General features: G+C 34.5%; 2 protein-coding genes across 2 annotated transcripts; both read right to left on the reverse strand.

Annotated features, from left to right (window-relative positions):
- Positions 1-465: 465 nt before the first annotated feature.
- LOC143531878 (histone-lysine N-methyltransferase CLF-like) lies at positions 466-7,995 on the reverse strand. The gene is made up of 17 exons (XM_077027079.1): positions 7,886-7,995; positions 5,418-5,519; positions 5,008-5,330; positions 4,756-4,917; positions 4,519-4,603; positions 4,296-4,442; positions 3,747-3,794; positions 3,474-3,545; positions 2,693-3,333; positions 2,174-2,327; positions 1,886-2,103; positions 1,659-1,790; positions 1,492-1,582; positions 1,343-1,390; positions 1,139-1,267; positions 984-1,061; positions 466-904 (listed from the first exon to the last, which is right to left on the reverse strand). Exons 1-17 carry the CDS (start codon positions 7,952-7,954, stop codon positions 713-715), a joined length of 2,691 nt encoding a protein of 896 aa, XP_076883194.1. The 5' UTR covers positions 7,955-7,995; the 3' UTR covers positions 466-712.
- Positions 7,996-15,287: 7,292 nt separating this feature from the next.
- On the reverse strand, positions 15,288-20,451 carry LOC143531880 (filament-like plant protein 7). Its single transcript, XM_077027080.1, has 6 exons — positions 20,317-20,451; positions 18,738-18,887; positions 18,485-18,629; positions 16,621-18,403; positions 16,466-16,526; positions 15,288-15,800 (listed from the first exon to the last, which is right to left on the reverse strand). Exons 2-6 carry the CDS (start codon positions 18,828-18,830, stop codon positions 15,324-15,326), a joined length of 2,559 nt encoding a protein of 852 aa, XP_076883195.1. The 5' UTR covers positions 18,831-18,887; positions 20,317-20,451; the 3' UTR covers positions 15,288-15,323.
- Positions 20,452-22,292: the final 1,841 nt, after the last annotated feature.

Below are 22,292 nucleotides of genomic sequence, written 5' to 3' on the forward strand. Positions count from 1 at the left end.
TCTTTGAAGTTTTGCCAGGATGTACGACATGGAATAAGTTTCTATTTACTTGGACTAAAGGGGTAGTTTATTATGTATATATACAAGAACAAAATAAAAATATAGATATACCAAAACCCTATGTGTGATATTGGTTACACTTTAATAATAGAAGTACACATAAAACTGGTTATGACATCTGAGTAAGGTAGAAACTAGAGCTTTAATTTCGGGTTAGACTATAATAAGATGGAGATCTTAATTTGTTGGTTCTTTTTCCTATTTTGATTAATATTAAGAGTTTTTAATTTCAACAATAATCTAAAGATTAGGACAAAGAATTCAAGAAACTCGTAACCTATTAGACCGTTGAAATTAAAGCTATATATATATATATACCTCAGGTTCAAATTAAAACTAGGAAAGATGTAGTAACCGAGTCAATGACACTTCGAAATTGGAAAAATTGAATGTTCATTGATATAAAGGTTAACCAACAATTACAAAGAGTCAATGACAACAAAATGCATGTTACAAGTAAAATGTGGTGCAGAAGTCCATTCCTCATGAGTTTTTCCCCTCTCAGTGGCAAAAAAAACGAATACTATAAAAACAAACTCCCTCTCTTGAATGGATATATAATAATGCACCAATGAACAAACACAACAAAAGGAATTTTACCTATAAATGGTAAAGAATTGCCCGAAATGTCGGCATGTTAATTAAAAGCAAGTCAAGCAAGCTTCTTTGCATGGCCACTTGACGGAGCCGTGTCATCTTTCTTTGAACCAGATGACTCGGGCTTCTTAGCCCAAGCAGGAGCACGGTCTGGTTCATAGCGATAGTCATAAAATAGTTCTTCCCCAGCACATATTCTTTCTTTGGCAAATATGCCTACCCTATGATCTCCAGCTACCATAATAACCTAGCCAAACAAATATATAACTAAAGTATTTATACATTCACACAACCGACAACACTCTTAGCCATATGTTTGGGCATACCTTTGCGTAACAGTTTGGAACTGGAGAATGATTAGCAAACTTTAATTTATCACCCTTACGGTAAGCATCAAGAACATACTGCATATATAAAAAATAAAAATAAATAAGGAAATGTAAAAAGTGACTAGAAGAAAACAAGTTCGTGTATTACTTACTTGATCATTAAGGTTGAAGAGAAAAGATGAATTTTCCCGATCATAGATCTTTCCACGTTTGTCTGCTTCACGGTGTGAGATCAATTCTCCAGTGTACTCACCCAAATATTTATGTTTAGGTACACTATTCTGAAAACCAACAGCTAAATGTGAGTTGCTTACAATAAACAAAATAAACAGTATTTTACAATTTTACCAACTTACCTTTAAGAAAGCTCCCCAGCCTGACACATCAGATCTTCCTAGTAAGACCTGCATCCATAACATCACATCTATATGCATTAAATCCTTCTTCTTTTGTAAATAGAGAAAAGATTAATAAAAGAATAATAATAACAATAATAATAATTTACCCGTTGCTGTTGTTTGAGGAGAAGCTTCATATTCCTACACTCATAGTTATCACCCCGTTGCCCTGGAATCCCTAGAGTGCCATCACCACACCTGCAAGCTCAAATAAATAGGTTAATATAATAAAAAATTAACATAATAAAATAAAGAAATTATCTAAACATGTTACCCAATCCAGCAATTCCGGCATACGTCAGGGTCACATTCTCTACCAGCAGCAAAGCAAGGGCATTGACGGCTTCTACACTGGCTTTTAGCACAATGGCATCCTCTAAATCGAGTCTTGCATGTTTTTGGACATCTAGTCAACATAAATATGATCATATTATAACTCAATAGAAAACTAACTGGAAATATAGAAAACTGATATGAAATATAAAATAATAAGAAGCTTACCCACAGTACTTTTCACAGCAAGTCCCATTAACAAAGCAAGAACAATCCTTTCCACAAGCGGTTTGACAACCACACGGGTTATATTGCCGACATGGCAGCTCTTTTTTATCAGAGATGCGTTTTCTCATTGAATGGTATCCAGCCGACTTCCATGAATATTTTAACCGGCGGACTTTACCTCTTCTGCGTAAAAATCTAGACCTTTTTAATGCATTACCCTGCGGTGTGATTATCTACAACTGTTAAAAAATATAAAGTATTTTGATTAGTAACCGAATAATCACTAACCGTATTCCCGTTACTATCGATTCTGGATCCATCACTAAGAAAAGTTGTGTTGTCCCCCCCTTCAGAAGATAGCTTATTTTCAGAGCAATTCATTGCATAATAGACCTCTGAACATGTCTTCAAACCATTCATAAGATTTCTAGCTATTAAACAGCTGCAATGATGATAAAAACTAAATTACAACCAGATTTGTTTTATTGATAAACCAAAATTATCAACCTTTAAATTGCAGATAATATCATGCTACATATCAGGTTGGGTCAAACCAGAATGCTTTATGTCGAAAAAAGCTACTTGTTGATAAATAGTTGGTGTGTAAAACATGATTACAAATATATATATATATATATATATATATATATATATATATATATATATATTATTTCAATAACTAGGTAATTTTTGGTGTTAAATGATTTAGTAGGCTTAACACACTAGCGGTGGTCAACATTCGGCGTTTTAACCTGTTTGACCAGTTTCCTTTTTCGTTAATTGTGAGAGACTGTATCATGTACTGACCTGTTCCTGCCAAATATCTCGAGACCTTTTTCAAAAAGCGATTTTTCAATAGTTTTCCAGCTTTTGAACTCGATCAATTCTTGTCTACAATTACTCTCATCCCCAAACTCTTCTTTCTTCCATTTTTCATCACTGTTAATCACTGGCTGTGCACTAGTGATCTCCTTATCGCCACTAGGGACTAAAGAGTCTTTTCTCCTACCCCTTTTAGCACTCAAAGATTTGGCCTTCAGAGAAGATGAACTGGCTTCTTCACTTTCTTTATGTGAACTCGATCGAACCCCCAAATCACTTGAAACGGAGTCAGAATCAGAAGCATCCACCTTCTTTTGCCTTTTCTTTATTGCAAACAAAACATGATCAGATATACGTTTGCTATTTCTTTGGCGGGTCCCACGTTTTTCCAAAAGCTTACACTTGTGTGGGCCCGGTCTAGCATCCGACTCACTACTTTCAGATATGTTTTTAGCGTTTGATGAGGCATTTTCACTTTGGGAAGACGTTAACCTCCTTGATAGAGAGCGGCCATTTGACCTTTTTCTTGATGATTGGACATTATTACCGTCTGATAAAGGGGAGGCTTTTTGTTCACTATTGAGCTGCATATAAGATGGTACTGTATTGTCATCCACCTTTTGGACCTGAAAACACCAAAATAAAAGGCCCGAGATTATTCAGCTAAATAATTAATAACCTTTTATGATAAATGCGAACACCTAAAAGTACAGCAAAATAGAAATCAAAACTACAAAAACATGTATAAAACAAAAAATGCAATTACCTGACGATAACAATGTGGACCACAAGGTACCTTCTCCTCATCTATGCGGTTTAAAGTACATTGCTTTTCAGCCTAAATATAATGTAAGGATTAATTATTAAACTTAAGATTACACACCATCAACACAATGACAGCTTAGGGTGGTAACTTAGAACCATCAATTTGTCTTAAATGTTAGATTCCAAAACATGTTTGCTTTTGAGGACAGAAAATGTGTTAATTATGTTCTCTTTAAGGGAACAAACTGACTGAAGAAAACTAAAGTGAGCTTACAGGAAATATAAGGTCCTGAGAACATCCATGTAATTTACAGTCAAATACCTGTCAATAGGAAAACATAAAAACAGATATGATTAGCAAGTGCAAGGATAGTGGTGTGTGAAGAGACAATAGACATGTGTGACACACAGATTCGCAAAGTCAAAAAAGGGTGGGAACATAGGGGTGTGTTTATATATGAATGTGTCCATATGTAAAAGTCTAAAACCTAAGTAATAAAAGAGACAGACATGTGTGACACACAGATTTGCATATTCAAAAAAAAAAGTGAGAACATAGGGGTGTGTTTATATATGAATGTGTCCATATGTACAAGTCTAAAACCTAAGTAATAAAAAAAATAAGTTATACAATACTCTGTAAATTAGATATATAAAGACTTATGATACTTACTCCACTTATTTATTATAACTAAAAAGAATCAAGGAGTCAGCCATCTAGCACACTAAAACCCATGAGTGATCACAGTCAAGTTATACTTTAGATTTTTACCCTTGGCTTTAAATATTAATATTAACGTTAATAACAAAACAAAATGCTTACTAGGCATCGGCGACAAAATAGGTTGTCAAATGAGTCCAGTGCAGCTTCAAGATCTTTCTCATACAGTGAACTCATGTCAAACTCAGAATTTCCCGGTTTAGAGCTTTCAACGGCATTTTCTCTATTAACAAGGACTTCATATCTTGCCTGTATGAGATGGTCCATCATATGTGAAAAAGCAAATACAAGAAGAAAAGGCAAAATAGCTTATCTAAGTGCTAACCTTGACTTCTGAAGGTTTTCTAGACAACTGTTGTGCCAGTAAATCCAAAACATCAACAGATGACCCAAGCTGTTGAATGGTCATTCTAGAACAATTAAAGATTTAATGAGAATGCAGTAATATTATGCTATACATGACTAGAAAGTATAAATCAAAGAGCTTTTGTAATTAAAGAAATCTGAATTATAAAATTGTGAGTTGATGAGACACATAACATATAAAATAAAGAGCACCAACCGGATAATGTAATCTTCAGAGTCAACAAACTCTTTCTTTTCCTCTTCTTCATCAATTGCTTCCTCTTCACTGTCACTTGCAATTAGTGCTTCACCACCATTTTGATCATAGTAAATTCTCCTGCGACCTACTACAGACTGGTCTTCTGTCATTCTTTGATTCCTGCATAACTCATAGTTGTTTAGGAGATGTACCGCAATTTAAAACATATGTTTGACAGCATTTAAAAAGAAACATGCAGATCAAGATCACCTATCCAAGAAAATCCAAGTGGTGTAAGGAGGTAACTTATTCACTTCTGGAAGCTTGATAGGCCTGACAGCATTTTTAACTGCAATGCTAGATCCTAAGAGAATTGCTGAAGCATGTCCATCTTCCTGAGAGCTAGTGCTGTCACTGTCATCATTGCTTGCATTGACACCGTTTTGCATGTCAATTGCATCCTTCTGCCTCTTTGTCAACAAATCAACAGTTTGATTTGCATCAGCAGCCCTTAGTTTTCTTCTTTCTACTGACAACTTGTGATGGTTGTGTGTCACTTCAGCTAACTTAATCCTGTTCTCTTCCATTCTTTTCTGTAAGAATGAAAATATAGAACCATCATAATGAAGATTCTTTACCAAAAATTGAAATAAAATATATTGTGTTGTTCTTAGACTAACCTTGATATAAGCACAACGATCAGCATCAACTTTCTTCTTTAAAGAGTCGATAACCAGTGAAACTTCTGAGGGAGCAATGGCTCCTCCTTGTGGTCCCACAATCTGAGAAATAGAAATACTATTTTAGTCTCCCAGATTCTAGCATACAAATCATCCGGGTAGTCAGTGATTAGTAAAAGTTATGTTGAAGCAACCATAAAGAATGACACATCCTATTGCATAAGCATTCCAATAGCATGGGAAGAGTAAATGTTTCATTAAAATCAAATGTTACTTAATCGGGGTGAAGTGTTTGTAAAATTTAAAGCAACAAAATCTTTATGGGATAAGATAATAGATATTAAAACTGGTGCCAAATTTATAAAATGAACAAATGACACTAGAAAGTATAAACAAGCTTACATATGCCACAAAAGACTAGTGAATATGCATTAGATAGGCAACCTTACCGATGAGCTATTACTTCTACATTACATGTCATATCAGACAATAGCACTTGCATTCCATGTAACAATGCTCAAATCATACACAACATATGCCACACACACCAAGAGCTTTCTCAGTCTCCATAGTTTCAACAAACAAAGAGTGTGTGAAGGACTTGAGTTAGCACGTTTTTCCACACGTCCACTATGCCAACAATAACTTTTCAAACTAGGTCCCATGTGCATGAGCCATCCCTTAGATTAAGATTTGAATGGTTCATATATGCACAAATGGCAAAATTAAAAACTAAATCCGAATTTTAGAGTAGCGGAGGGTATACTCTCTTCTAACTTAAATCACTATCATTACTCTTCGGCTAATGGAAAGTTGAAAACGTTGTTGTAAGCTCATCACAATCAATGTGATTAGTCGTCTCATTGAACATGTCGTGTAAGAACATGTCCAAGAGAGACATGAGTTGGGCATTTAGAGTGTAGCTAGTAAAATCCCATTCATAGCACGCTATTAATAGGGTCTGGAGATGCTTGTATATTTAATTTAATAGTTAAAAGTTTTCAATATATGTGTGTATATATTTATATATATACTTAATAGCATATGGTATTTAATTCATTGTTTTTTTTATTTTAGTTATGAGTATTATGTTTTGGATTGTAAAGTTGCATACTGTTTTTTGCATTATTTTTGGCATATAACTGATATTGAAGTTTAACAATTTCAAGTGTAATAACTATAGCGTATAAGTAACTTTATAGTTTGTATGTTAAAGTTGCGCCTCTCGTATGCGGTGTGTGCAACTCACATACGAGTGTGAACCTCTGGTACTAGGTGATGTGTGCACCCCTCGTACTGAATGTATGTTGCGCCTTCACCTCCTGCTCCCTAATGCATCAATACGCCTTGCGTCCCCTATTGCATCATTGCGCCCCGCGCTTTTTAAAATAAAAAGGTAGGTACATTGTTTTATCTTTAGTAGCACAAGCCATGAAAGGCCGGTATCCTAACCTTAGTAATGAGCCAACTTCATGTGCTCGTTTAAGAAAGCAGCATTTGCCAATTTGCCCATTCATGGCACTCAAGACTCAAGATAACCTCATAACTTACAATTACAAATGTCAACATTTACGTCTTTCATTAATATAGTATGGAAATTACCCTTCATATCCTCTTTAAGAGCCATGGCTTTCTCTTTTATGTATCCTTCCCCATTCATTCATGTTCATGAACTTCTCTTTCAAAAATCACATGACAAACATTCCCCAAACCACTATCAGTAGACATCTAGAACAGGTGATAAACAATAAAGTCCCCTTTTAAACTCAATTCCCACCCCCACCCCTAGCTACATTTGTAGTACTTCCATGTCTTTACCATTAGCCTGAAACAGTTTTCATGATATTTCTATCTTGTAAAGTCCTCATAAAAGCATACACTTCATACAGCTAAATTTCAATATAAGATAAACACTTAAATGAACTAAAGCATCATTCATAAATAAGCATACATGTATCTTATAGAGAATTTCAATAGAAGCAATGGGTGACTTCATTAATGTCTTTCCTATTGCACAAAGTTCACTCCGCTCCTACGCTGTAGCTTTTTTTCCATACAAAACTACCATTTTTCTTCGCTTAGAAGCCAGATATATATAGATGCGGACGAGTCCAGTGAATAACATAATATTTTGCAAAATAAAGAGAAATTGTGGCGTAAAAATAGCATCACATGAAAACCCTAAACATCAACCTCTAGTGCACTACAACTTCCAGATAAAAGCCTTCACCTAATGCAACAGTTTTTAACAGCATTATCTAGTATACACTTTACAGCACAATGTTGTTACAAATTCATCTAACAACTGGTCATAGCTCACAATTGCAGATCAAAACAAGCAATTCCACATCCTCCACAACACAAATACATCCTAAATAACCACAGAACTATTTCCTCATTCATCCGATGATAAAAACGCTAGCAAATAAGTGAATAAGAACAAGCATTAATTGAAATAACGGTAGTACCGCAGACGCATCTGCAGATTCCGATGGGGCTGCAACGGCGGACGGAGGAGGAGGCTTCGGCAGCGACATTTCCAGCCGCCGCGAGTGTAAGGCGTTGAGGAGCAGAAACCGGTGAGTGAAGTCGGTAAGAGATCGAATTCATGCAAATGCGACGGAAGAAATTGGCGAATTTGGGGTTTGAAACAAACCCTAGACTTTTGGGGAAGCGCGGGGTCAATTTATATATATGCCACGTTTATTTATTTAATTTAGTTTCATTACGGCAACGGCCGAGTCAATTGCCTGGGTTCCATGGATCAGATGGGCCTCTAAACTTGTTTCAACACAACTAGTACCATTTTAACATACCTTCCTAAACTTAGATTTTCGATTTTCAATATTAGTGCGAGGTATCTATCTAACGCACTTTTGTTTTTGAACCAACCACATCTAGACACGTATATACTTAAACGATCAGCCATTGATCTATTCTGTCGGGTCTCATATTTATTCTGTCGGGCTTCATATCTAGCCCGACAGAATAATATTACATAGGATAATAAAGCCAGATAGAGTGGATATGGAGGCCCGAGGGAATAACTCCATGGCCAACCGTTAAAGTGTATACATGTCTAGATGTGGTTGGTTTATAAACGGAAGGGTGTCAGATAGATCTATCGGACGACAAGTCTAATATGTTGGATTCGAAAGTTTAGAAAGTAACCATTTTTTAGTATTTTTGGCTTTGGGAGATTGTTCAAGGAATGTTGTTGATAAAAAGGGGTCATTTTAATCATTATCCTTTTTTTGTGTTAATTGTTAAAAGATAAAAGACAAGCCCAATGTGTAGGTTTCATTTGTTGTGGATATAGGTGGCAAAAACATTGGTTAACCGAATCGACCTAAAAATCGAATCGAAACCAAACGGATTTTGTGAAAACCAGTTCGGAACCAATTGAAACCGTAGGTTCTGAACCGGTTCGTAATTCTCTCTACCGAAACCGGCTCCAGCCAAAAACCGATCATAAACCAGTTAGGAAACCGGTTTTGACCCGAACTTAAACTGGTTTTGATTTTTGTTGACCAAACCGAATCGATTTAAGATTCGAAGCCGGTTTGTACACCTCTAGTTGTGGATATGTATGCATGATAATAGATAAGATAATCTCAATCAATGATATTATGAGGTTACATAATTAGAAAGGTATTCAATTAATCACGTACTGTATATTTATTTACGATCTTATCTATAATATATATAAAAGAAAACCCTAAAATCTTACGTGTCGTGATGTGGTCGCTCCCCTATTTTATGAAAGCCACCAGATTGCTTGATTTTTAAATGGATGTCTCTCATTGATTTAACCCAAATTCATGTGTATGGGTCTTACCAAAACCAAATAACTCTTAAACGGGTTATAACATCTCATTAAATTAAAAAGTAATCTTACCAATTTGTTGAAATGAAAATCCTATAAAATAGTGATACACTAAAATTTAATATCCAATTTAAAAAAAAAAGATATTACTTATCATTAATAAACAATTTTATAATAAAAAACATAAGCGGGTCATGAGTCACCAAATCCAGATAGCTTTTAAATGAGTTACAACATATCATTTATTTATGAAACCCTTTCATCATCAAACTCTAAGTACATTAATAACCTTCTTACAATAAAGAAAATTAAAATCCAAAAAATAAATATTAAAAAATGAAAAATGTAAAACAACCATTTTCTCAAGCAATCAGATTGCTTTATTTGTAAATGAAGGTTTCTCACGCATTTGACCCAATTCACGGCTAAAGGTCTCACCAAACCCAAATAACTCTTAAATGGGTTATAACATCTCATTATATTAAAAATTAATCTCATAAAATATTTGATATGAAAATCCTATAAAATATGGATATACTAAAAATTAATATCCTATTTTATTTAAAAAAAAAAAGATACTATTTATCATTAAGAAACAATTTTATAATAAAGAAAATAAACGGGTAATGGGTATCACCAAACCCAGATAGCTTTTAAACCGGATTATAACATATCATTTATTTGTGAAATCATTTTATCATCAAACCTTAAGTATACTAATTATTAACTTTCTTACAATAAATAAAATTAAAATCCAAACTATACATATATAAATATTAAAAACGAATAATGTAAAACAACTTCCGTAATACAGGGGATAAAATCTAGTATTTAATAAAGCGTTATCTATTGGAAAATGCATTACCCGAATTTGTAAGGTTCTATAGGTAAAGCATCAGAGAAAAAAAATCATGGTTTTCTAACCATTACATGTGGCAAAAAGTAGTATTTATAACCAAATTTAAATTTCAATATATTGCATAATGCATGCCAACATTAATAAATTGAGAACAATAATATTGAAAGGAGAAGTGGTGAAGTTTAAACCCAATGAATGAATATGGTGGTTCAATGGATTCTTAAACTTATGGGTATGATTTCTACTTTTAACCTCAAATTTTAAAATCAATCACATCATTTTACTATCATTTGCATTACTTCATTATCACATATATACATAGAAAATACACCTTAAAATGGTTTTTATAGAGCATTTACTTCTCATGTATTATCCGACTAATAACTTCCATTATATTATATGAGTTTACTATATTTTATAGGTTAATATTTTTCAATAAAGTGCTTTTTCGTGATTTGCCCAAATATGTGTTTTAGTCCAATAGTGTCAAATCTGCGATTTTCGTCTCTGTGGCTTCATTTCACTTGCAATTAAACCCGAATTCACTAATCCCGTTAAGTCTGGTCGTTAAACCCATCACGTATCCTTCACGTGAGGGGTAGTTTTGTCATTTTTCTCCCCATATAAACCCCATTCCTAATTCGCAAGATCATCTAAAATTAAAAGTTTAGTAAGATGGCATGTTTGAAACCAAAAAAGAAATTGTGATAGAACCGGTTTGATACAGATTTTGTAAATACGGTTCGGAACTGATTGAAACCGTAGGATTTGAACCGGTTTGTAATTCACTCTGCCGAAACCGCCTAAAACCGGCCAAAAACCGATCGTAAACCAGTCAGGAAACCGGTTTCAACCCAAACAAAAACCGATTATAAACCGGTTTTGATTTTTTTTTTATCAAACCGAATCAGTTTAGGATTTGAAACTTGTTTGTACACCTCTAGTTATGGATAGGTATGTATGATAATAGATAAGATAATCTCAAAAATATATATATAATGTGGTTACATAGTTAGAAAGGTATTCAATTAATCATGTATATTCATTTATGATCTTATATTTGAAAAAAGCGTTATCCATTGGATATGGATTACCAAATTTAGTAAGGTTCTCTATAGGTAAACACAAAACATCACTGGTTTTATAGAGAAAAAAAAATCATGGTTTTCTAACTATTACATAACAGAAGTTAACTTTTAATATTATTGCATGTCAACATTCATAGATTAACTTTTTTTTTTTTAATTTTAAATATGAAATAACTATTAAAAAAACAACTAAATGATTTACAATGAAGTGGCACGTAAGCGGGCAACTATAATGAAGGGGATTTTGATGGAAGTTTAAACTTTAAACCCAATCTATATGGTGGTTTAATAGAATCCCAACAATGATTTTACTATCATTTGCATTCCTTCATTCTCATGCATGTTACATATCAAACACATCTTAAATAGTTTTTCGTATTTCAATTCCGTTCTCCGTTTTAATCTTATTATTGTAATTTAAGAAAAAGTTACAACTTTACCTTATTATCTTCACTTATTGCATTCCTCAAAGTATGCAAGAAATTGAGAGACTTATTTCCCATTCCTCGTATTTGGGTATCAGTTCAAATTATTCGTCTATATCCAAGTTTGTCCCTATTACAAACAAATCGTCCACATGCGCGGCTATGATTGTTCTGGCATTTTCTTACACTCATGGTATCGTTAGTTTAATACTATCAAATCTAGCTAAAGTAAAAAGCAAAGAAGTCACAAATCAAATCTAGCTAAAGTAAAAAGCAAAGAAGTCACAAAAACTAAAAGATGGATGTTCAATTGGGACATTCCAGGAGGTTATTCAGCCCTGACGATGCCCCGACTCGTTATCCTCCCACTGTCACGAGCAAAGGGTTTTCGATGCTCTGTGAAACCAGCCTTTCACGGTTCCCCCTACTCTAGGGACCACGTGACCTGAGCCTTCGCTCAAGAGACATGACCCAACTCGCAACTTGCAACGGACAAGCCACTAATGCACTAGCATGACCAACCATGCCTGGGACTGCTCATTTGTGACATCCCTCAATTTCGGGTCAAATTGTATTTATTTTGTATTTATTTTGTATTTGTTTTTATGTTGTAAACCGACCCGATTTATATCCCGAACATTTCAAATATATAAAATATTGGATTTTATGTTACTAAAACATTCCCGCTTGTCTAATTTGAAAAACCCCTTTTACGGATTCGAAAACGGACTTAAAACGCTCAAGATATATAAAAAACGAACTTCCGGACGCGAACCGACGTGTAGACCAGCAGCAGATCAGCAGCAGACCAACCCCATCTTTTTTTTGTTGTTTTGTGACTTGTCTTGACCCCTCTTGCATGCAAACCTTGATATCACACCCCATGCTTGACCCTTTCAACCCACCCTATATATACACCCCTATTCCCTTCATTAATCCTTGCTCATTCATCCCTTTCTCTTCCAATTCTCAAGCATTCAAAGGTGTTCTTCATATTTTTTGGGCAATTTGACTTTCCAAAGTCAAACTGACCATAGTCTTGCATTATAATCAACTTGTTAACACTTATTTATACTTGAAGATTGTTATACAATATATATATAATAGCACCCTTTGTACCTTCGGTGGGCATTTCTCCGGTCTCGGTTGGTTAAGTGTCCGGCCCATAAGACAAAGCTACATGGAGGACTCGTAGTAGTCCTTGATTATATATATTTTCCGCATCTAACCATCAAACTTGTTATGCTTGTTTAACTTCTGCTTATCTTAGTTCTATTTTACATTTTGAGTTCCATGGTTATGGGTTTGTAGAGACTAGCCTCGATTATTCCGTAAATAGCTCCAAACCGGAAGCCGAACTCTTGTTTACTAGTTTGTTTAAATAGTTGTATAAACATGTTTTATGTAAGATTTGAGTTTCTAAAAACCATTTTAATTAGTTCCATGGTTATGGGTTTGTAGAATCTAACCTCGGTCTTATCCCGAAACAAGATCCGAACCGGAAACCGAACTTTCGTTTAAAGACTTTGTTGTTGACTTTTTGTATGTAAGACTTTGGTATTATTATTTATAAATTATTTTACCAGTTCTATGATGTTTGGACATGTGGTAACCATTCTTGGCCTTATTCCAAGATAAAAACCGAACCAAACCGAACTAAACCAAGTCTACTCGCTTAAGACACACAAGTGTGTTTTTAACCATTAAAGCTTATATATTTCTTTAAAAATTCTTTATAAACTGATTTTAATTATTTTCACAAAGTACTCGTAATGTTGAATCCAACTTGATCCTTTAACAAAGTTTGGACCGACTAAACCGAACACTCGCTTAACGGACGTTGTTAGTTCTAAAACAATAAGAACTACATACTTGGTTAGGTCTCTTTAAGATTTATTGAGTTATCTCATACATTTATTATTTTGGGAAAGCTGACTTTGGGTTTGGTCAAGTCACCAAGACCCGAACCGACCACCCGAACACTCGTTAAAACCCGTTTTAGTATCTATATTATAAAGGGACTTGCTTTCTTGCATTTTTACCCACCTTATTACTTAACATAGGTTGAGTAAAATTAAGGGCTAGATACTTTAACCCGGTTTCGAGCAAACTTACATTTTTAAAGGACTATTATTATAATTTCTTAAATATTTACATTTTAAACCTTAAACTTTAAATTGTTTACATTTCTTATAATTTATTTTCGTTTAAAGACTTACAAGACAACTTTTCTAATACAAGACTTCCTCTCCTTTAGGCTTCGTTCGTTAAACTCATCGTTCCGGTTAATCTCCAAATCATCAAATCTTTCAAGTTTATTACTTGAACGTGAGTACTTTCATCCCCCGTTTTCACTCTTTTATATTTTGGGGGTGACATTGCAAACTTATTCAAATCCAAATGATTTATACTTGAGTCTTAAACCACAAACTTTATTGTATACTTTACTTAAATAAATGCTCGATTTGGTGTTATATGCTTAAGTGCTAATGTGTTTACCGCTTTTGGATGGTTGATTCATAAATCCGAGTATATCTGGCATCCCCTTATAGAAAAGTGTCGTTAATGTATTCTTATTAACGATTTCATACAAAATCCGAGTATATTTGGCATCCCCTTATAGAAAGGTGTCGTTAATGTATTCTTATTAACGATTTTCATTTATCTAAATTGTTGCTATTATTTATTGTTTTGTATACAAGTTGTGGAATTTCATATTATATATCTATTGTTCAAAAACTATGAAATTGCTCACCAACCTTTGTGTTGACAAAATCTATTTATGCAATGTTACAGGTTTGACTTTAGGTTGACTCGAGGACTTGAAGAAAAAACGTTATTGAGACTATTAGGATATTAGCAAAACGAACAATATATTATTTACTATGATTTGAATTCAGTTATTGTATGAACAAGTTATGTGACTCTTTGTGTTTTTATGAATTTACATGAGTTGATTAAATATTGTCACTTAATAGTGTCGTGTGCGATGAACAATCGGTTGCGCCCTGACGTTTCCGTCATGGTCGGGGTGTGACATCATTGTCCAACCATCTTAATACCCTCACTTGAGTTACAGACAAGCGTAACCAAGCCCGGTGGTTGCAGCAGTAAGAGCATGTCTTATAAATAGAATACAAGTTCTTTAAGCGTCCGATATGGGAACGAATTATTAAGTGAAACATTGATCACTCATTCACTCCTATGGGCGGATAGCCTTAACATGCTAAGCCGAATTTCATGTGAGTGGGAGTTTTAAAATTCGGGCCCGCCCCTCGAGGTGGCATAGCGGATAGCCTTAACATGCTAAGCCACCTCTTCTTAGATAATCGGGCCCGCCCCTCGACGTGCTTACTTAAAAATTACCATGCCTTAAAAACACTATGGATTTTGAGAAAGTTAACATTTGGTGTTAAAATCCATCCAGAACTTAGAACTCTCAAACACCTACTTCAAGATCTTTAAAGATAAATTGAGTTTCCTGACCTGCTTTGTGACATTAGAAATTTTGGGATAAGTCAAAACAAAACAAAAAAATAAAATCTTTATTAAAAAAGCAACCCCATTTCATCATGTTCAGTTATATATACACATCACATCAGCACAAAAAACCACCTCACTCTAGTCAAAACAATCAATCAATCAATCATACCCAGTAAAACCTTATCATATTATTCCCACACTACTAATTAATATACTTTTAACTTGTTACTTTTTCTTTCTCCAAAGTAACTTCCTCAACATTCCACTCTTTTTCTTCTTACTTGGTACAATAGACAAGAAATTCACCAAAGCTTCTTCATCTTCTTGATGCTTAATCCCATTTACACTCAAAAACTTCTTTGGAGGTATCGCTTTCACACTCTTAGCATTCTTATTATTATTTTCCATGACAGCTGGTGACGTTATGGTACGCGTAATCTCTTTGGGTTTTGGTAATTGGAAACCGTGTGCTTCATCATCCGCCATCATTTTGTCGAGTAGAGAGACCCGCTGGTGGTTTGTTTTGGCCGGTATGGGCGGTGGTGTTGGCGGTGGGGAATGATAAGTCTGGTTAGAAATAATAAGTTTTTCTGGGATGGATGAGTTTCTTGGTGAAGTTAACGCCTTTAACTGTTTACCGAGGTTTAAAATGGTTTCTTGGCACTCGGCTAATTTTTCTGAAGCAGCTATTATTTCACGCTCCTGCATTTGTATTTGAGTATCGCAAATGCAATAAGTGGTAAGAAATTGATATGCATACGAACCGAATGTTCAGTGAACCGTTTGACAGGAAATTCGCTTATGCTCGTTCGTTAATAAACAAACAAACATGAACACATGCCTCATTCGTTTATTTACGCTTGCGAATGTTCGTTTATGTTCATTCAATTACGTATGTTTATGTTTGTTTGAATATTCATTCAGACTTGTTATTTATATTACTTTAAGGTCACTTTAATTTTCTAATTTAAAAAGTTTGTTCGATCCATTTGTGATAAGAACAGTTAAATTTAATTCGCACTTTAGCAACCCATCATCAATAACTTCAATTTGGATATTCACGTTTACTTTTAGTTGTGCTCGTTGATCTCATTTATATTTGTTTATGTTCGTTTACGTTGGTGAATTGTTCGTATAGAATATTAACGAACATATATAAACAAACACGTTCATTTTCTTAACGAACGAACATCTCCACTTTTTTAACGGACAAGAAAATCCACCAGTTTAAGTGTTCGTGTACCTTCGTTTATTTAGTTAAGCGAACAAACACGAACAGGCCTCATTCGTGTTCATTTGGTTCATTTACAATCCTAGTAAAAAAGGAAAAGACACGATTGTGAGTCATGAAATGAAGTTTAACTTACACTTTGAAGCTTCTTTTCATCATTCTTTAACTCGCCCTTCTGTATATCTTGTTTTATAGTGCTGAAACAATAACAATCGAGTTAGTTGGATTGAATTCAAAAACAATTTTAAAAAGTTAACAAGTTTTATAACAGATCAAAGAGAAAAACACTACCTTTCTGGCATGATCAGTGCGAGTTCATCAAGATTTCCAGCCTCCATTTCTTCACTAGAAGTTGATATTCTACACACATCGTTATAATTACCAATAGCCTCAATAAGTTGTTCATCAAGATCTTCTTTCACCTTCATCTTTACTTTCATTTTCATTTGATCTTCAATTACATCCTTTTGTTGCTTTAACAATTCAACATCCATTTTCAAATCTTCAATCACTTTCTCTGATTCCTGAAGTTTAACTACCATAATCTCACTCTTACTAATTTCCGATTCAAGTTTATGTTCCAATTCCATTTTTACAAGTTCAAGTCTTTCCACATCATCTTTCAAATTCTTAGTTTCTTTATCTGCTTCATCCCAATCAAAATGCTTCTCCATTTCATGCCTCATACTGGACACATCTTGAAGTGAAAAACAATGGTTGACTATCCATTCAAGAGTCAAAGTCAACTCTTTGGCAAAAGTTTCCAATCCCGCTTTCCCATTAAGCAAATTACTACAGCTTTCAAGAAACGTCTCTAAAACAGCACCGAGCTCACTCGTTTTCCACTGAAGAACACGAACCGAGTAGCCTGTAGATGTTTCTGAACTAGCATCCTTCTCATACAATCTGAGCCCTTCAATTAGTTCAATTAGCCTCTCTATCGATCCGTTCATTGATTTAGAAAGTTTTTCATCACTTTTTTGGGTGAGAGCTATTGTGATATCTTTAAGTGTGTCGTTACAATCTCGTTGTGTGATTCTAGAATGTTCTAGAATCATTTTTGATATGTTTTCAACCCAGTCTGAGTGATTATCTGAAACGAGATTAAAAGTTGTTAACGGTTTCTCAACAGAAACTATTGCCAACTTTTCCATCTCAACAAAATCATCCATCAGACCAATATCGGAAGCCTCAACCGTCTTGCAAGATGGGGCCCACGATTCAGCCATACTAGCCTTTTCGTCACTACCCATATCAGAAGATGAACCGAGTATATGAAAATCATGACTAGTAAGATTCCTAGAAGGTTGACTTTTCGGCCGCTCGTTTGTTTTTCGGTTGATGAATTCTTTGAGCACTCGGTTCTCGTCTTCTAGTGCGCATAACTGTTCAGTTAGAAAGTTAATTTGCTTCTCGGAAGTTTGGTCAAACGGGTTTGACTTTCTTCCCAGCATTTCAACTTCATTCTTCATTTTTGTGAGGGCAGCCGGGCCGGGCAGGCGTTTTCTAACAAGAACACGTAGTCTTTGTGCTTCGGTTTCCAGCTTTGCGATCCGTTTCACACTCTCGAGGTGTTGTTTGTGTGCCACGTCAGCAGTTTTTCGGTTGAAATCTCTCTCTTCGTTTCTGATCTCAAGTTCTTTTTCCAGCACTCTGACTTCATAACTTAATGAAGCATTGTCTCTCTGTGTTGACTCCAGTTGACTCATAACAGAACTTAAATCAGAATCTAACTGACACCTGGCAGCATGTAGTTCATCAATTGTTTTTTCTTTTGCCAATAGAGCTTTGGTTAACTGAGCATTCTCAGAAGTTAACTTGGAAAGCTTTTTATTAGACTCTGACAACTTTTCTTCTATAATCACTCGTGTTTTCTCATAATCTCGCGATGTTTTCATCACTGCATCATGAACCCTTTTTTCCTGTTCTTCACGAACAAAACGAAGCTGCTGCATACACTCTTTTAATGCTGCATCCACACTATATAATCTCTCCTCACCGGCTACCATCTGCTGTGTTGTTTTCTCTAATTCTTGTTTCAGTGTTAAAACTTCTGCTTCTGCTTTCTCCCATCCTGTGTATTGTTTGGTGAAACCAAAAGTCAACTCATTTGTATAAAAACAGATACCTAAAATCTAAATAAACTGTAAATCACCTAGAATGGCTTCTCGTGCAATGTTCGTCTGTTTCTTTGCCATGTCATCTTTAGCATTGATTTCAGCAAGTGCTTTTGAAAGCTTCCCGTTTGAGATATTCAAGTGTCTCTCCAGTTCGGCTTCATATGCCAATATTCCCTGCAACTAAAAACACATACAAAGTTAATTCTAAGTGAAATTAACAGCATATACAAGTAAAGAAATATAATAAAAAGTAAAAACATATAAAAAGTATCTTAAGTTGTTAAGTACCTCGTCTTCGTTCCCTCTGCTCGCCTTGTCAGTCGCATTCATGGTCTTCTCAATTGACTTTTTCTTCCAAAGCCATGACTTGTGATCCATCATTTGAAACAAAAGTCTTTGTGCTAAATAATGCGTGAGTAAACTTAAATCACATAGGACCTGCAAATATACAGATTGAACACTTACTATGTCGGTGCCAATAATGTGCTAACTTTACATATGATATTATGGTTTAATAAGAGCACATGTTAGTTTATAGTGACAGTTACATGCAAATGTTAGGTTAACTGGTTTTCTTCCAGTTACTTTCTAAGCTAGTTAGTTAGCCTGTCTAAGTTGCTTCTTTCTCTGGCAACTCTATGTTAACAGCTCAAGTATCCTTTTCATTTTCTTTTAAGTTAAAAAACTAAAACTTTTTTGTTCGTCAAACAATAATTTCAATTTATAAACTTAATTGCAGGGAGAAAAGGCCAATGAGCTAGTGATGGAGTGGTCAGGAAGAGACTTAGTGTTCCATGTGACCCAGGTTCGATTCCTGCCCACAACATTTAGTTTCAGAGGCATCAGGGTGACGATGGGAGACTAGGCGATTATGCGGCTTTCACTAGTTGGATCCTTGAACTGAACGGGTTTTATCTCACCGCATTACCGTGCCTTCGGGCGAGTGTTCACGGGTGTTAGCCTTAGGTGAGGGTTTTTCCCGGATCGAAAGACGAGTGTATCCTGATGCGGTGAATTTAACCAGTAGCCCATTTGGAGGATTCGTTGGCCGTCCAAAAAAAAATTGCAGGGAGAAAAGTCAAATAGAGAGGGTTACTTTATGAAAAGTGAAGTCATTAATGGTCAAACACAACTCCAGGGTATAACCTCATTACAATGCAATCACACAAACACCAAAATATCATTATTATTGTTATCATAAAACCTCACATTAAATTAAAGTAGAAAAAGGACCTTTTCATGACTTTATTTATAAAAGAAGTATGCAGTTCCATAAACCGACCCATTCATAACTCACCGACTTAAATTGGTGTGAATGTACGTATACAGGTCAATAACATACCTGAAGGGACCAATTATTATTATTATTATTATTATTATTATTATTATTATTTAACAATAAGACAGACAAATGACACCTAATATGACCCCCACAAAGATCTGTTAGTTCACACTATTTAATTTTAATTAATTAATATATAACTACTTTTACTTAATTCAGGCAAGAGAAGTGAAATCAGTCCATATCACAAGTCAAATAAGTCTTCCTAATTTCAGGCTTCAGCTAAATCAATTAATTAAACCTACACGAGACTACACTGCAGTGAATAATAATAATAATAATAATAATAATAATAATAATAATAATAATAATAATAATAATAATATTAATAATAAATTTCAACAAAATCATAATAATGAAAGCACAGCAAATTATTAGATCAAACCTAAAACTGAAATCTGAAGTAAAAGAAAACAGTAATTTGGAAGCAATCAAAACAAGGAGCATGCACATTGAAATAATAATAATAATAATAATAATAATAATAATAATAATAATATATTAAAATGTGAGTTGTGATCTTACCGGCGATCAACGGAGCACCGATGGAGCATTAACTGAATAAAAATAATTGAGAAGAAGAAGAAGAAGACACAACTGGAGCTGGTTTCTAGAGAGAGAGTGTGAGTAAATGTAGGCTTGCAAGTTGTACGATATATATATATATAACACAGTCACACACAGACACAGAGATGTATATATATAGAGAGAGAGAATGGTATATAATATATAATAAATTAATAATAATAATATTATTATATACGTTGTGAGAGGAGAGAGAGATCTGCGAATCGAGTAGTGTGACAAGTACGTGACGAGTTGGGTCGGGTGATCGACTGACCGGGTCGGGTGGAAACCTTTTTACGCGTCTATTGTATTGATTTTACGTCACCATAGCTTTAAAAACGCTCATTCATCATAAATTTACTCCGCATATAGACAAATCAAATAAAGCCAATGTACATATTTATGTATACTTTAATGTTCGTTGAAATTAATTTATTCATTGTTTCATACTGCTTCGCGTTTCCTTTTATTATATTATCGTAACGTAATTTTAATATGTTCTGTTGTATATTTATAAAAACGAGAGGTTTTGGGTTCAGGTCCTATCTGTGACAAACTAGAGATTTCATGTTGGTTTTCTTTTAAGAATGATTTCCGGTACTCGAGGAATAGAGATGATTAAATGGGTCAGTGACCCTTCAGTGATCTGAAATGCAGTTAAAAAAAGCACCCTTATTACCTTATACTCGCAAATAGTAACATCTCTTGTCGTTCTTCGTCTTTGATATGTTGTTTCTCTTCAAGCCACTCCCATCTCAAGTTAGTATTTCTCGTATGACAAAAATCACGCATCGCAAACTAACATTTTTTACATGCAAAGGTCAATATGTTCTCGTGTCAAATTCATCTTGGAGGCATTTAAACTTGTTCGTGATGATAGTTAACTAAATAAAATACTTGGTAAATTTGGTTTATAATTTTTATCTATGCCTATTTTGTATTGAAAGTTAATAACAATGTGATCAAGTTATAATATTTTATAGTTTTCAAAGTTATTACAAGAATTATGAAGCATGGTATCATAAATAAAAAAACATAGAGGATCATGGATATGGTCTTATGGAGTATTTAAATAATATGATGAGGAATAGGAATAAATTCTTTTGAGACGAAGGGCGGCTAATCGGGCGGTCATTGGGGTGTGTGGGTGAGAGCATCAAATTTACGGAGTTGTGTCGGTATCAAAGAGGAGTCATCGATGGTCATGATTCACGTGGCAATGTCCATGTCTTTACTTTACTAAACTACCTACATTACACCTCATTACTTCACCTCATTAATTATCCCTTCCTAATTATTAATACTATTCTTTGTGTAATCCAAAATGTCAATGTCAATGTCAATGCCAATGCCCAATGGCAACTTAAAGTCACATTAAGTATTTCAAAATTTTCTTTTTTTTCCCTAAGAAATTCAGAATTTATGGATATTGTCTCTATTGTTTTTTCTAGGCTTGTAAACCAACTAAAAGTTTAGTGAATTGTTTGTGAACTGTTTGATGGAAAATTTGTTTATGTTCATTCATTTAATAAAGGAACGAACATGAACAGAAAAATTGTGTTCATTTAATTAGACGGTATGAACATGAACACATGCTTCATTCATTCATTTATGTCCTGTTCATTTAAGTTCGTCTATCTTTGTTTGTATTTGGGCACGTTTGTTCATTTATATTTGTTTATCTTTGTCCAATTATTTTCATTTATGCTTGTAAATTTTTCATTTAGATTTTAAATAAATGAACACGGCCAAATCCCTTGGGCCATCACGATACGTGATAACCCCGTTAAGCAACTGGAGACACGTGTCCAACCACATGTCGACACTGGCACACGCGGCAGCTTCCGGAGAAGCCGAGTCATCGCGCTACGCGATGGCTTGTCTTTTAAGCCATCTCGATATACGACGGAATAAAAACCCGGCCTTTAAAAGGG

The sequence above is a fragment of the Bidens hawaiensis genome, unplaced genomic scaffold, assembly GCF_021521415.1.
Source record: "Bidens hawaiensis isolate Kalapana, Puna unplaced genomic scaffold, B.hawaiensis_p1.1 tig00009272_1, whole genome shotgun sequence".
Classification (NCBI taxonomy): domain Eukaryota; kingdom Viridiplantae; phylum Streptophyta; class Magnoliopsida; order Asterales; family Asteraceae; genus Bidens; species Bidens hawaiensis.

What these genes read in the sequence shown, in the direction of transcription:
- LOC143531878 (XM_077027079.1), bottom strand. Translation starts at nt 7,954, where the DNA reads ATGTCGCTGCCGAAGCCTCCTCCTCCGTCCGCCGTTGCAGCCCCATCG. An exon ending in AATCTGCAGATGCGTCTGCG is followed by an intron (nt 5,520 to 7,885) that starts GTACTACCGTTA and finishes TCTATTTCTCAG; the next exon opens with ATTGTGGGACCACAAGGAGG. An exon ending in GTCCACATTGTTATCGTCAG is followed by an intron (nt 3,334 to 3,473) that starts GTAATTGCATTT and finishes TGGTGTTTTCAG; the next exon opens with GTCCAAAAGGTGGATGACAA.
- LOC143531880 (XM_077027080.1), bottom strand. Translation starts at nt 18,830, where the DNA reads ATGATGGATCACAAGTCATGGCTTTGGAAGAAAAAGTCAATTGAGAAG. An exon ending in TGCACGAGAAGCCATTCTAG is followed by an intron (nt 18,404 to 18,484) that starts GTGATTTACAGT and finishes AACAATACACAG; the next exon opens with GATGGGAGAAAGCAGAAGCA. An exon ending in GCACTGATCATGCCAGAAAG is followed by an intron (nt 16,527 to 16,620) that starts GTAGTGTTTTTC and finishes TTATTGTTTCAG; the next exon opens with CACTATAAAACAAGATATAC.